The sequence below is a fragment of the Eptatretus burgeri genome, unplaced genomic scaffold (genome assembly GCF_056783735.1).
Source record: "Eptatretus burgeri isolate ZD-2024b unplaced genomic scaffold, Ebu_testis_v1 Ebu_testis_scaffold_697, whole genome shotgun sequence".
Lineage (NCBI taxonomy): Eukaryota > Metazoa > Chordata > Myxini > Myxiniformes > Myxinidae > Eptatretus > Eptatretus burgeri.
This window is the reverse complement of record NW_028222646.1, coordinates 9915-24781: the sequence shown is the minus strand read 5'-3', so window position 1 is coordinate 24781 and position 14867 is coordinate 9915. Positions and strand designations below refer to the sequence as shown.

Sequence of the window (14867 nt, the reverse complement as noted above, 5' to 3'; positions counted from 1 at the left end):
TGGTGTTCGTTGAATGGTGAGAATTGAGAGTATATCGGACTCCGTGCTTTTGCTGGCTAATCGTTGTTATACTTTACGGTGATTGACTGCACATGTATTCCTTTTGTGTTTGTAGAGACGGCTTCAATCAAGTGAAATAAAGCCTTATACTCCGAAGGTTTTTCTCTCACATTCATTTCAATTTATTTCACTTGATTCCTTCGGCTGCCTCAACCGACTACGGACAAGATCTACAAGCCGGAGAGGTTTGATGTGGACCCGAACGCCACCGACTCGGAAATAAAGTGGTCCCATTGGTACCGCTCCTTTTCACACTATCTGACCATCATTGAAGAGGGAGCCAACAAACTGGCCGCACTTGTAAACCATGTCTCGCCAAGTGTATTCAGGCTCTTCTCGGAGTGTAACACTTATGACGCAGCAATCGACGTGCTGCAGGCGCTCTACGTGAAGTGCAAGAACGAGGTATACACAAGATATCTTCTCACCACACGCAGGCAAGAGGCCGGTGAGACAATCGCTCAGTACTTGCAAGCTCTGACGCAGTTGGGCAAAGACTGCAATTTCCGGGCTGCAACTGCTGAGGAACATCGAGATGAAGCGACCCGAGAGGTTTTCATCCAGGGGCTCAGGTCAGCCCCCATTCGGCAACGCTTACTGGAAAAAGCACAACCCAATCTTGAAACGGTTGCCGACCAGGCCCGAGCTATGGACGCGGCCCAGCAGCAATCTGAGTCATATGGGACACCGGTGTTGCTAATGAATGCTGCTACAGCGGAAACTCAAAGAACTCCCCGGGATACCTCCGACACTGAGGATGGAGATAATCCCGAGGAATCGGACACCCAGACCTCGTTGAACTCCTCGGCAACTACTTCGGTTGGTAAATGTTTCTTTTGTGGGTATAAAAGACACCCCCGTAGCAAATGCCCCGCCAGGGATGCCACATGTATGAACTGTAACAAGAAAGGGCATTATGCCATTATGCCATTATCTACTCTCAAAAGAAAGTAACAGCAGCTTCACCGGGGAATCTATCCAAAGTTATCATCAACGCACGAATTAACGGGCATATGGCTGAGGCGCTGATCGATACCGGAAGCTCTGAAAGTTTCGTAAACAGCTCACTAGCGAAAGACAGAAAATGGAAGATCCACCCGACAGACAATATGGTATGCATGGCCTCCACATCACTACAGTCCAGTGTACGAGGGTACTGTAATGTTGAGCTGGACGTAAATGGCTACACGTATCAGGATGTAAGGGTACTGGTGCTTCGTGACTTATGCGCAGATGTAATTTTGGGTCATAATGTCCTCAAGCAGCACAGGAGTGTCGAAATACCCTTTGGAGGAAAAAAACCTCGTCTAATTCTAAATGCTCTGACCAGAGCGGAGGTATCGTCCCCCCTGCTGTTTGCTAACTTGTCGCCGGACTGCAAACCGATAGCGATCAAATCGCAACGATATAACACCGCCGATATGAACTTCATCGCTTCTGAGACTAAGCGATTACAGGAAAAAGGTATTGTAGAACCGAGCGATTCGCCATGGCGCGCGCGGGTATTGGTGACCACCAGCCAGAACCATAAGAAACGAATGGTTGTCGATTACTCTCAAACGGTCAATCGCTTCACCCACCTCGATGCCTACCCATTGCCACGCATAGATGAGATGGTCGAACGCGTGGCCAACTACAAAATATTCCGAACCATCGATTTGCAAAGCGCCTATCATCAATTTCCCATTCGAGAGGAAGACAAACCATACACCGCGTTCGAGGCAGGTAGGCGCCTCTATCAATTTAAGAGGATCCCGTTCGGTGTCACTAATGAAGTAGCTTGCTACCAACGAGTTATGGATGACATCACTGGATGAAAACGTCAAAGACACTTTTGTTTACGTGGACAAAGTCACGGTGTGCGGTCAGGATCGGGGGGAACATGATGTGAATCTGGACAGATTCTTGAGCATTGCCAGAAAATATAATCTGACACCCAACTACGACAAATGCGTATTCTCGGCAAAGTCAATTGATCTTCTCGGCTACACAATAGCCGACGGCGCGATTAAGCCCGATTCTGAACGATTGCGCCCGCTCCGTGAGCTACCCCCACCTCATGACCTGTAATCATTGCGCTGGGTGATTGGCATGTTCGCTTACTACGCCAAATGGATTCCCCAATATTCTGAGAAAATACATCCCCTGGTGCATTGCAAAAGCTTCCCGTGAGATGCCGCTGTTGTAAAAGCTTTCCACAGCCTCAAAGATGATATGAGTAATTCAGTGGTATTATCGATCGACAGCTCGGTGTCGTTTGTGGTGGAAACGGATGCTTCCGATCACGCGATCGCTGCGACGCTCAATCAGTCCGGCAGACCCGTCGCGTTCTTCTCGAGAACTCTCTCTGGAAGCGAGCAGAGACACTCGGCAATAGAGAAGGAAGCGTACGCTATTGTCGAAGCCCTACGTAAAAGGAGACATTATTTACTGGCAACCACTTCACACTCGTCATGGACCAGCGATCCGTTGCCTTCATGTTTGATGGCAAAATTAAGAACGAGGAAATCATGAGATGGCGGATAGAACTATCTTGTTATAGTGACGACATTGTTTATCGGCCCGGGAGGGAAAACCCTGCTGCAGACATCTTCTCTCGGGTCTACTGTTCGGCGACAACCGGTTGGGCTTTGCAAGACCTTCATGTGTCTCTGTGCCACCCAGGGGTAACCAGAATGCCACATTTTGTGCGTAGACAAAACCTTCCCTATTCTATCGAAGATATTAAACAAATGAGTGCTTCTTGCCCTGTTTGGGCTGAACTAAAACCCAGATTCCATGGCGCCGCTCCTGGCAGGTTGATCAAGGCCACTTCACCCTTCGAGAGACTAAATATCGACTTCAAAGGGCCCTTGCCGACTGAGACAGACAACAGATACATACTCACTGTTGTTGATGAATACTCAAGGTTCCCATTTGCATTCCCGTGCAAGGATATGATCTCGGGCACTGTTGTGAAATGTCTCTCTGACCTCTTTGCCATGTTTGGGAAACCTTTGTACATACATTCTGACAGAGGACCGTGTTTCATGTTGGCCGAGCTCAAACAGTTCCCATATGAACACGGCATAAGAACTAGTCGAACGACGGGTTACAACCCACAGGGTAATGGGCAGGTGGAATGGTATAATGGAGTCATTTGGAAAGCCGTAACCCTGGCGCTGAGATCGAGAGGACTGGGGCCCGAGTGGTGGGAGGTTACCCTTCCCGATGCCCTGAATTCCATACGCTCTTTGCTCTGTATGTCCATCAATGCTACTCCGCACAAACGAATGTTTACTCACCAACGACGATATACCGGCGGCCAATCGGTGCCCAACTGGCTAACCTATCCGGGTACAGTGTTCATGAAGCGCCCGGTACGACAAAGCAAGTATGAATCGATGGTGGAGAAGGTCGAACTCATTGATGCTAATCCTGAGTATGCTCATGTTCGACTTCCTGATGACAGGGAGACCACTGTGTCGGTTCGCCATCTGGCTCCCGCAGGTACTCCTCCTGCAGGTACTCCTCCCTCTGGTACTTCTCCCTCTGACATTCCCTCCCCAGGTGTTTCTCCCTCAGGAACTTCTCCACCCGAGAATGGTGACGTCGGGGTTGAGGTAGACGAAGCTACCACATTCCACCCGAGAGCGATCGTGGAGTCATCCCCGGCACGAGTCGAGGCTCCCCAAGGGGATCGGAAGCCTCCCTCAAGTGAAACCACCATTTACTCCCCGGAGAGGTCGACGGATAAAACCCCTCGACGACTCGATCTGTAAAGGGGATTATCGGCATCCCTTGATGACACCTTACTATGCTTCTATAACTCAAAATAATCCTCACTGCTTGAAATGGATGCTTCTGTAGTTTAAATAGTTCTCACTGCTTGAAATGTATGCTCCTATAGCTTTGAAGTAATCATGGTGCGTTAGTTGAACCTCTAGTTACATTTTAAAGACGGGGAGAATGTGATGAAATAAAAGATGAAGTGACGCGTCATCACGTGGCGTGTGGCTCGCACACCAGACAGATAAAACCAAGATGCTGCCCGGTTGGTGGGATTGTCCCTGGGGCATTGTCATTAACTGCGGTGGTTCACTTGGTGTTCCTTGAATGGTTCGAATTGAGAGTATACCTGACTCCGTGCTTATGCTGGCGAATCGTTGTAAAAAAGCAAAGCAAAAAAAAAATACCTCAACTTCACAACGACAACTACACCGCCTAGAACAGGATCTCATCTGCAAAAAAAAATACCTCAACTTCACAACGACAACTACAGTACCTAGAGCATGTTCTCATGTAAAAATATAAATGTTAGCTCAACATTACGTTCACAACAGCAACTACACCGCCTAGAACAGGATCTCATCTGCAAAAAAAAAAATACCTCAACTTCACAATGACAACTACACCGCCTAGAACAGGATCTCTTCTGCAAAAAAAAATCCTCAACTTCACAACGACAACTACACCGCCTAGAACAGGATCTCATCTGCAAAAAAATACCTCAACTTCACGACAACTACACCGCCTAGAACATGATCTCATCTAAAAATATAAATATTACCTCAACATTACCTTCACAACAACAATTACACCGCTTAGAACAGGATCTGTTCTGCAAAAAACAAATTCTCAACTTCACGAAAACTACATCGCCGAACAGGATCTCCTCTGCAAAAACAAATTCTCAACTTCACAACGACAACTACAACGCCTAGAACCGGATCTGATCTGCAAAAAATAAATTCTCAACTTCACAACGACAACTACACCACCTGGAACCGGATCTCATCTGGAACAAAATAAAATCCTCGACTTCACAACGACAACTAAACCGCCTAGAACAGGATCTCATCTGCAAAAAAAAAAATCCTCAACTTCACAATGACAACTACACCACCAAGAACAGGATCTGATCTGCAAAAAAACAAATTCTCAACTTCACGACAACTACACCGCCTAGAACAGGTTCTCCTCTGCAAAAAAGAAATTCTCAACTTCACAACGACAACTACACCGCCTAGAACAGGATCTCATCTAAAACAAAAAATCCTCAACTTCATAACGACAACTACATCGCCTAGAACACGATCTCATCTGCAAAAAATCCTCAACTTCACAACGACAACTACACCGCCTAGAACAGGATCTCATCTGCAAAAAAATCCTCAACTTCACAACGACAACTACACCGCCTAGAACAGGATCTCATCTGCAGAAAAGAAAAATCCTCAACTTCACAACGACAACTACAACGCCTAGAACAGGATCTGATCTGCAAAAAAAAAATTCTTCAACTTCACAACGACAACTACACCGCCTGAACAGGATCTCATCTGCAAAAAAAAAAAATCCCTCAACTTCACGACAACTACACCGCCTAGAACAGGATCTCATCTGGAACAAAATAAAATCCTCGACTTCACAACGACAACTACACCGCCTAGAACAGGATCTCATCTGCAGAAAACAAAAATCCTCAACTTCACAACGACAACTACACCACCTAGAACAGGATCTCATCTGCAAAAAAAGCAAATTCCTCAACTTCACAACGACAACGACACCGCCTAGAACAGGATCTCATCTAAAACAAAAAATCCTCAACTTCACAACAACAATTACACCGCCTAGAACAGGATCTCATCTGCAAAAAAATCCCTCAACTTCACAACGACAACTACAACGCCTAGAACAGGATCTCATCTGCAAAAACAAATTCTCAACTTCACAACGACAACTACAACGCCTAGAACCGGATCTGATCTGCAAAAAATAAATTCTCAACTTCACAACGACAACTACACCACCTGGAACCGGATCTCATTCTGGAACAAAAATAAAATCCTCGACTTCACAACGACAACTAAACCGCCTAGAACAGGATCTCATCTGCAAAAAAAAATCCTCAACTTCACAACGACAACTACACCGCCAAGAACAGGATCTGATCTGCAAAAACAAATTCTCAACTTCACGACAACTACACCGCTTAGAACAGGTTCTCCTCTGCAAAAAAGAAATTCCTCAACTTCACAACGACAACTACACCGCCTAGAACAGGATCTCATCTGCAAAAATCCTCAACTTCATAACGACAACTACATCGCCTAGAACACGATCTCATCTGCAAAAAAATCCTCAACTTCACAACGACAACTACACCGCCTAGAACAGGATCTCATCTGCAAAAAAAATACTCAACTCCACAACGACAACTACACCGCCTAGAACAGGATCTCATCTGCAGAAAACAAAAATCCTCAACTTCACAACGACAACTACAACGCCTAGAACAGGATCTGATCTGCAAAAAAAATTCTTCAACTTCACAACGACAACTACACCGCCTGGAACAGGATCTCATCTGCAAAAAAATCCCTCAACTTCACGACAACTACACCGCCTAGAACAGGATCTCATCTGGAACAAAAATAAAATCCTCGACTTCACAACGACAACTACACCGCCGAGAACAGGATCTCATCTGCAAAGAAAAAAAAAATCCTCAACTTCACGACAACTACACCGCCAAGAACAGGATCTCATCCAAAAAACAATTCCTCAACTTCACAGCAACAACTACACCACCTAGAACAGGATCTCATCTGCAAAAAAAAAAAATCCTCAACTGCACAGCAACAACTACACCACCTAGAACAGGATCTCATCTGCAAAAAAAAATACCTCAACTTCACAACGACAACTACAACGCCTAGAACAGGATCTCATCTGCAAAAAATACCTCAACTTCACAACGACAACTACACCGCCTAGAACATGATCTCATCTAAAAATATAAATATTACCTCAACATTACCTTCACAACAACAACTACACCGCTTAGAACAGGATCTCATCTGCAAAACAAAAAATACCTCAACTTCACAACGACAACAACACTGCCTAGAACATGATCTCATCTAAAAATATAAATATTACCTCAACATTACCTTCACAACAACAATTACACCGCCTAGAACAGGATCTGATCTGCAAAAACAAATTCTCAACTTCACGACAACTACACCGCCGAACAGGATCTCCTCTACAAAAAACAAATTCCTCAACTTCACAACGACAACTACAACGCCTAGAACAGGATCTGATCTGCAAAAAAAAAAATTCCTCAACTTCACAACGACAACTACACCACCTGGAACAGGATCTCATCTGCAAAAAAAAATACCTCAACTTCACAACGACAACTACACCGCCTAGAACAGGATCTCATCTGCAAAAAAATACCTCAACTTCACGACAACTACACTGCCTAGAACATGATCTCATCTAAAAATATAAATATTACCTCAACATTACCTTCACAACAACAATTACATCGCCTCGAACAGGATCTGTTCTGCAAAACAAATTCTCAACTTCACAACGACAACTACAACGCCTAGAACAGGATCTGATCTGCAAAAAAATAAATTCCTCAACTTCACAACGACAACTACACCACCTGGAACCGGATCTCATCTGGAACAAAATAAAATCCTCGACTTCACAACGACAACTACACCGCCTAGAACAGGATCTCATCTGCAAAAAAAAAAATCCTCAACTTCACAACGACAACTACACTGCCTCAAACAGGATCTCATCTAAAAATATAAATATTACCTCAACATTACCTTCACAACAACAACTACACCGCCGAAAACAGGATGTCATCTGCAAAAAAAAAAAATCCTCAACTTCACAACGACAACTACACCGCCAAGAACAGGATCTGATCTGCAAAAAAACAAATTCTCAACTTCACGACAACTACACCGCCTAGAACAGGTTCTCCTCTGCAAAAAAAGAAATTCCTCAACTTCACAACGACAACTACACCGCCTAGAACAGGATCTCATCTGCAAAAAAAAAAATCCTCAACTTCACAACGACAACTACACCGCCTAGAACACGATCTCATTTGCAAAAGAAAATCCTCAACTTCACAACGACAACTACACCGCCTCGAACAGGATCTCATCTAAAAAAATAAATCCTAGAAGTGAACATAGTATTCTTCTTACATTCGCTTCTGACTTTACCTCCAACTTGTTCACACCTGTATACGCAATTTCCGGTTCCTTCGCAATTATCGATCAAATAACATAAATCACGATTAAAATTTATTTTTTGATGATGCGGGAGATATCTTGATTAAAATCAGTGAAGGAAATATCCACCATGTCTGATATTATTTGGGTCTTTCATGTCTCCGACGATGCCTTTATCTCCCGGCATGCATCATTCCCCATGACAGAAACCGGAAACAAAACAAAAAAAACAGAGGCAAAAAAAAAACGGAAGCAAAATGGTCATGGCCAACGACACAGATTCACAATTGCCAGGGTATTGTGTTGTTTTTGTTGTTTCCTATTCTCTCATGTGCACGCGTTAAGTAATATTCGCAAGATAGAAATAAATTCCAATCGTGTTTATACACCGCACCGCATTTAACAACAACCTGAAGCAAAAGGTCATAGCTTACGACACGGATTCCAAATCGTCAGGGGCATTGTGTTGTTGTTGTTGTTGTTGTTGTTGTTGTTTCCTATTCTCTCATGTACACACGTTAAGTATGAAGCTCACTGCGTTCGTTATTATGGGCATAATAATGTGCTAAGCAAGTTATCATGGGATACCGATAATCCTCCTTTTACAGATCAAGTCGTCGAGGAGCTATTATCGGTCGCCCTCTCCGAGAGTGAATGGTGGTTTCACTTGAGGGAGATTTCTGAACCCCTTGAGAATCCTCGGTTGGTGTCGGGGATGACTCCACGTTCTCTCTCGGGTAATATGTTGGAGCTTTGTCTGCATCAAGCCCAACATTGCCCTTTTCGGGTGGAGAAGTACCAGAAGAAGAAGCACCTGAGGGAGATGCACCAGCGGGAGCCAGATGGCGAACCGTCGACACAGTGGTCTCCCTGCCATCAGAAAGTCCAACATGAGCATACTCAGGATTAGTATCGATGAGTTCGACCTTATCCACCATTGGTTCATACTTGCTTTGTCGTATGAGGCACTTCATGAATACAGTACCAGGATAAGTTAGCCAGTTGGGCACCGATTGACCGCTGGTGTATCGTCGTTGGTGGGTAAACATTCGATCATGCGTGAGTAGTATCGATGGACGTACAGAGCAAAGAGCGTATGGAATTCAGGGCATCGGGGAGGATAATCTCCCACTGATAATCCCCAGTCTTCTCGATTTCAGCGCCAGGGTTATGGCTTCCCAAATAACTCCGCTATACCGTTCCACCAGTCCATTACCTTGTGGGTTGTAACTCGTCGCTTGACTAGTTGCAATGCCATGTTCATGTAGGAACTGTTTGAGTTCATCCGACATGAAACACGGACCTCTGTCAGAATGTATGTACGATGGTTTCCTAAACATGGCAAAGAGTTCAGAGAGACATTTCACGACGGTACTAGAGGTCATATCCGAACACGGGAATGCAAACGGAAACCTTGAGTATTCGTCAACAACAGTGAGTATGTATCTGTTATTCGTCTCAGTCGGCAAGGGCCCTTTGAAGTCGATATTTAGTCTCTCGAAGGGTAAAGTAGCCTTGATCAAGTTGCCTGGAGTGGCGCCATAGAATGTGGGTTTTAGTTCAGCACAAACCGGGCAAGAAGCACTCACTTGTTTAATATCTTCGATAGAATAGGGAAGGTTTTGTCGACGCACAAAGTGTGCCATTCTGGTTACTCCTGGGTGGCATAGAGAGACGTGAAGGTCTTGCAAAGCCCGACCCGATGTCGCCGAACAGTGGATCCGTGAAAAGGTGTCTGCAGCAGGGTTGTCCCACCCAGGCCGATAAACAATGTCATAACTATAACAGCATAGATCGATGCGCCATCTCATTATTTTTGTCATTTTTAATTTTTCTGTTATTTTTTCCATCAAACATAAAAGCAACGGATCGCTGGTCCGTGATGAGCGTGAAGTGGTTGTCCAGTAAATAATGTCTCCATTTACGTAGGGCTTCGACAATAGCATACGCTTCCTTCTCTATCGCTGAGTGTCTCTGCTCGCTTCCAGAGAAAGTTCTCGAGAAGAACGCTACGGATCGGCCGGATTGATTGAGCGTCGCGGCGATCACGTGATCGGAAGAGTCTGTTTCCACCATGATTGGTACCGTGCTATCGATTGACAATACCACAGAGTTGCTGGATGTCATCTTTGAAGCTGTCGAAAGCATTTAAAACAGCGGCGTCTCGCGGGAAGTTCTTGCAATGCACTAGAGGATGAATTTTCTCAGAATATTGGGGAATCCACTTAGTGTAGTACGCGAACATCCCAATCACCCGACACAATGACTGCAGGTCATGAGGAAGGGGTAGTTCGTGGAGCGGGCGCAAACGTTCAGGATCGGGCTTGATCGCGCCGTCTGCTATCGTGTCTCCGAGTAGATCGATTGACTTTGCTGAGAATACACATTTGTCATAGTTGAGTGTCAGGTTATATTTTCTTGCAATATTCAAGAAACTGTCCAGATTTGCATCATGTTCCTCCCGATTCTTTCTGCACACCGTGACATTATCCACATAAACAAAATTGTCTTTTAGGTTTTCGTCTGAGATCATATTATCCATGACTCGTTGAAAACAAGCTACTCCATTCGTGACACCGAATGGGAGTGTCCTGAATTGATAGAGTCGCCTACCTGCCTCGAATGTGGTGTAAGGGTTTGTCTTCCTGTCGAATGGGAATCTGATGATACGCGCGTCGCAAATCCATTGTGCTGAATATTTTTGTAATTGGCCACGCGTTCGACCATCTCGTCTTTTCGCGGCAATGGGTAGGCATCGAGGTGGGTGAAGCGATTGATCGTTTGAGAATAATTAACAACCATTCGTTTCTTATGGTTCTGGTTGGTGGTCGCCAATACTTGCGCGCGCCATGGCAAATCGGTCGGTTATATATTACCTTCTTCCAGTAATCGCTAGTGTCAGAAGCGATGAAGTTCGTATCGGCAGTGGTATATTGTCACGATTTGATCGCTATCAGTTTGCAGTCCGAAGATAAGTTTGCAAACAGCAAAGGGGGGCGGGGGAGGGGGGATACATCTTCGGTGGTCAGAGCATTCAGAATTAGATGAGGTTTTTCCCCACCAAAGGGTATTTCGACACTAGTGTGTTGCTTGAGGACGTTATGACCCAAGATTACATCTGCACATAAATCACAAAATACCAGTACCTTTACATCATGATATGTGTAGCCTTTTATGTCCAGCTCAACATTACAGTATCCTCGTGCGCGAGACTGGAGTGATGTCGAAGCCATGCATACCGTATTAACGGTCGGGTAGATCTTCCTTTTCTGTCTCACGCTAGTGAGTTGTTGACGAAACTTTCAGAGCTACCGGTATCGATCAGCGCCTCAGCCATATTCCCGTTGATTCGTACTTCAATGATAGCTTTCGAAAGACTACCCGGCGAAGCAGCGGTTACCTTCTTTTGAGAGTAGAGGGCAGCTGAAGTAGGATTATTTCTTTTAAGAGTAGATTTGCATACTTTGACATAATGTCCTTTCTTGTCACAGTTCATACAGGTGGCATCCCTGGCTGAACATTTGCTTTGTGGGTATCTTTTATACCCACAAAAGAAACATTTACCAGCCGAAGTGGTTGCAGAGGAATTTGATGAGGTCGGGGTGTCTGATTTCCCGGAATTATCTCCTTCTTCGGTTTCTGGAGGTAACTCGGGAGTTCCTTGAGTTTCCGTGGTAGCAGCATTCATTGGAAAGATCAGTGACCCATACGACTCAGATTGTTGCTGGGCCACGTCCATAGCTTGGGCTCGGTCCACAGCCATTTCAAAATCTAGTCGTGCATTTTCCAGTAAGCGTTGCCGTATGGGGGCAGACCGTAGCCCCTGTATGAATGCCTCTCGGGTTGCTTCATCTCTTTGTTTCTCGGCAGTTACAGCCTGGAAATTGCAGTCTTTGCCTAACTGTCTCAGAGCTTGCACGTACCGATCGATTGTCTCACCAGCCTCTTGCCTGTGTGTGGTGAGAAGATGTCTTGTGTATACCTCTGTTCTTGCATTTCACGTAAAGCGCTCTCGCAGTACGTCGATCACATCTTCATAAGTGTTACACTCCGAGAAAAGTCTACATAAACTTGGCGAGACATGATTTATAAGTGCGGCCAGTTTGTCCGCTTTGATGTTCTTCAATGATCGTCAGATAGTTTGGGAAGGTGTGATACCAATGACACCCCCTCATCTCCGCGTCACTGGCATTTGGGTCCGCATCAAACTTCTCCGGTTTGAAGATCTTGTCCATGGTCGATTGAAGCAATCGAAGGAATCAAGTGGAATTAAATTGAAATGAATGAGAGAGAAAGGCCTTCGATGAATTAGGCTTTAATTCGCTTTGATTGAAGCCATCTCTACAAACACAACAAAAAGGGTACATGAACAATTGATCACAGCGAAGTATAATAACAATTAACTAGCAAACACACAGAGCTAGGTACACTCTCAACTCTCACCGTTAAAGCCTCAGTGGACTACTCCAGTTAACGACAAGGCCCCAGGGACCATCCTTTCGTCAGATCAGTTTTTCAGTTTTTGCCTCACGCACAAGTCACACATCACGTGGTGCGATTTCTCTCTCTTCTTTTTTAATTTCAGCACAATTACCTGAACATTACCTTCACAACAACAACTACACTGTCTAGAACAAGATATCATCTGAAAAAAATCCTCAACATTACCTTCACAACGACAACTACACCGCCTCAAACAGGATCTCATCTGAAAAAGAAATACTAGAAGCAAACGTAGAATTCTTCTTACAATCGCTTCTGACTTTACCTACAACTTGTTCACACAACTGTATACGCAATTTCCGGCGACTTCGCCTGGATTCGGGATCAGCGATCAAATAACGTAAATCACGATTATAAATTATTTTTTGATGATGCGGGAGATATCTTTATTAAAAATCAGTGTCAGTGGAGGAAATATACATCATGTCTGATAATATTTGGGTCTTTCATGTCTCTGACGATTCCTTTATCTCCTGGCATGCATCATTCCCCATGACAAAAACCGGAAACAAAAAAAAACGGAAGCAAAGGGGTCATAGCCAATGACACGGATTCCAAATTGCCATGGTATTGTGTTGTTTTTTTGTTGTTTCCTATTCTCTCATGTACACGCGTTAGTATGAAGCTCATCATGCGTTCGCTATTAATGAGCCATTTGTTTGTGTATTATTTAGTAACACCTTATTAATCAGCCATTTGTTTGTGTATTATTTGTAACACCTTACTTATCAGCCATTTGTTTGTGCATGTATTATTTAGTAACACCTTATTAATCAGCCATTTGTTTGTGTATTATTTTGTAACACCTTACTAATCAGCCATTTGTTTGCGTAATCTGGAAGGAACACCTCATTAACCAGCCATTTGTTTGTGTAATCTTTAGTAACACCATATTGATCAGGTGTCAGAGATCAGGCTGCGGTGCATCGTTTAGAAATGTCAAGATCTCTGACCTTCATTTCTGCAGATGATGCAGTCATCCTAGCAGAGACTCTAGATATCCTTTTGGCGGCCCTCGAGGTGCTGGAATGAGGAGTCGGAGCCGCTGGGATTACGGGTTTCCTGGGTCAAAACTAAGATCCAGGCTTTCAATGACATCTTGGATGCAGCTATCCTGTTTGTACCTGTTTGTGGTGAGGATGTTGAGGACAGGTAGAGATTCACTTACCTTGGCAGTGACATTCATGTCTCCCTGGCTGTGAGCCAGAGGTCAAGAGACGTCTGGGTCAGGCCTGGGTAGTCTTGGATTCATTGGATCATGGGGTGTGGCGCTGCCGGTACCTGTGCAGGAGGACAAAAGCCTGAGTCTTCAAGCCCTTCGTGCTTCCACTCTTGCTCTTCGGATGTGACCGAAGGACCAGAGGATCTGAGATGGAGACTTCATTCCCTTTGGTACCTGGTTTTTTTCGGATAATCCGTGGTTATCTCTCGTCGGACTTTGTGTCCAACGAGCGGTTGCTGAGAGATACTCAAATGAGATTTGTTACCTGCATAGTCCGTGAGCGTCAGCTGCGGCTGTATGGACATGTGTCTCGTTTTCCTGACACTGATCCTGCTCACCAGATTCTCTCAGTGACGGAGCCACCTGAGTGAAGGACACCAATGGGCCGACCATGTGCCTCGTGGTTGCAGCAAGTTGATCAGCATCTCAGGGAGATGGGGATGGGCCAGGCATCTCCCTGAGGGATGGCCAGATGGAGGCCTGGAGTACCGGAGGAAAGTGGATGCAGCGACGCGCTGCTCCAGCTCATACTCCCATAGCTGACCTGACTTTATTTATTTATTTGCATGCATTCATGTCCTATCATTCTTCTCGGGATTGTCCATTTTTCTCCTTCTGTGCCTACTTCAAATAAATATGTTATCCCCAAAGAACACATTTCTTGTGGTGGTGTGCAGTTATACAATTCTCGTGTGAAAACCTTTTTGGTCTCTGTTTGGAGTAAATCCCTGGGGGAATTTAAAATTGACAACATTCGCTTTTAAACGACCAGCAAAATTAGCAAATCTAACCGGGGAGCGCGAGGGACTAATTCCACTCAGATGTCTCATATGATTCGAGCCACCCTGTGGGAAACAAATTTTTAATCCCATCTTCGACGGTTCAGCATAAGAAGACCCAACGCGACAATACACACCCCGAGCCTGGCACGCTGTCAGCTGGTAAGCCTTCCCTAAATCCAGCCCCGTTTGGAAGATATTCTGTAAATCTGTTCATTTCAACAATCACCTCTTAAAGCCCTTTATCTCATGGGCCACTCCTAC

At 44.8% G+C, this 14867-nt stretch overlaps 1 protein-coding gene across 1 annotated transcript; it reads left to right on the top strand.

Annotated features, from left to right (window-relative positions):
- Positions 1-228: 228 nt before the first annotated feature.
- On the top strand, positions 229-1147 carry LOC147007095 (uncharacterized; the record flags this gene model as incomplete). Its single annotated transcript, XM_085867555.1, has 2 exons — positions 229-573; positions 628-1147. Coding segments are annotated over 2 exons (732 nt in total), but the record flags the coding sequence as incomplete, so codon positions are not given.
- Between the last annotated feature and the right edge of the window lie 13720 nt (positions 1148-14867).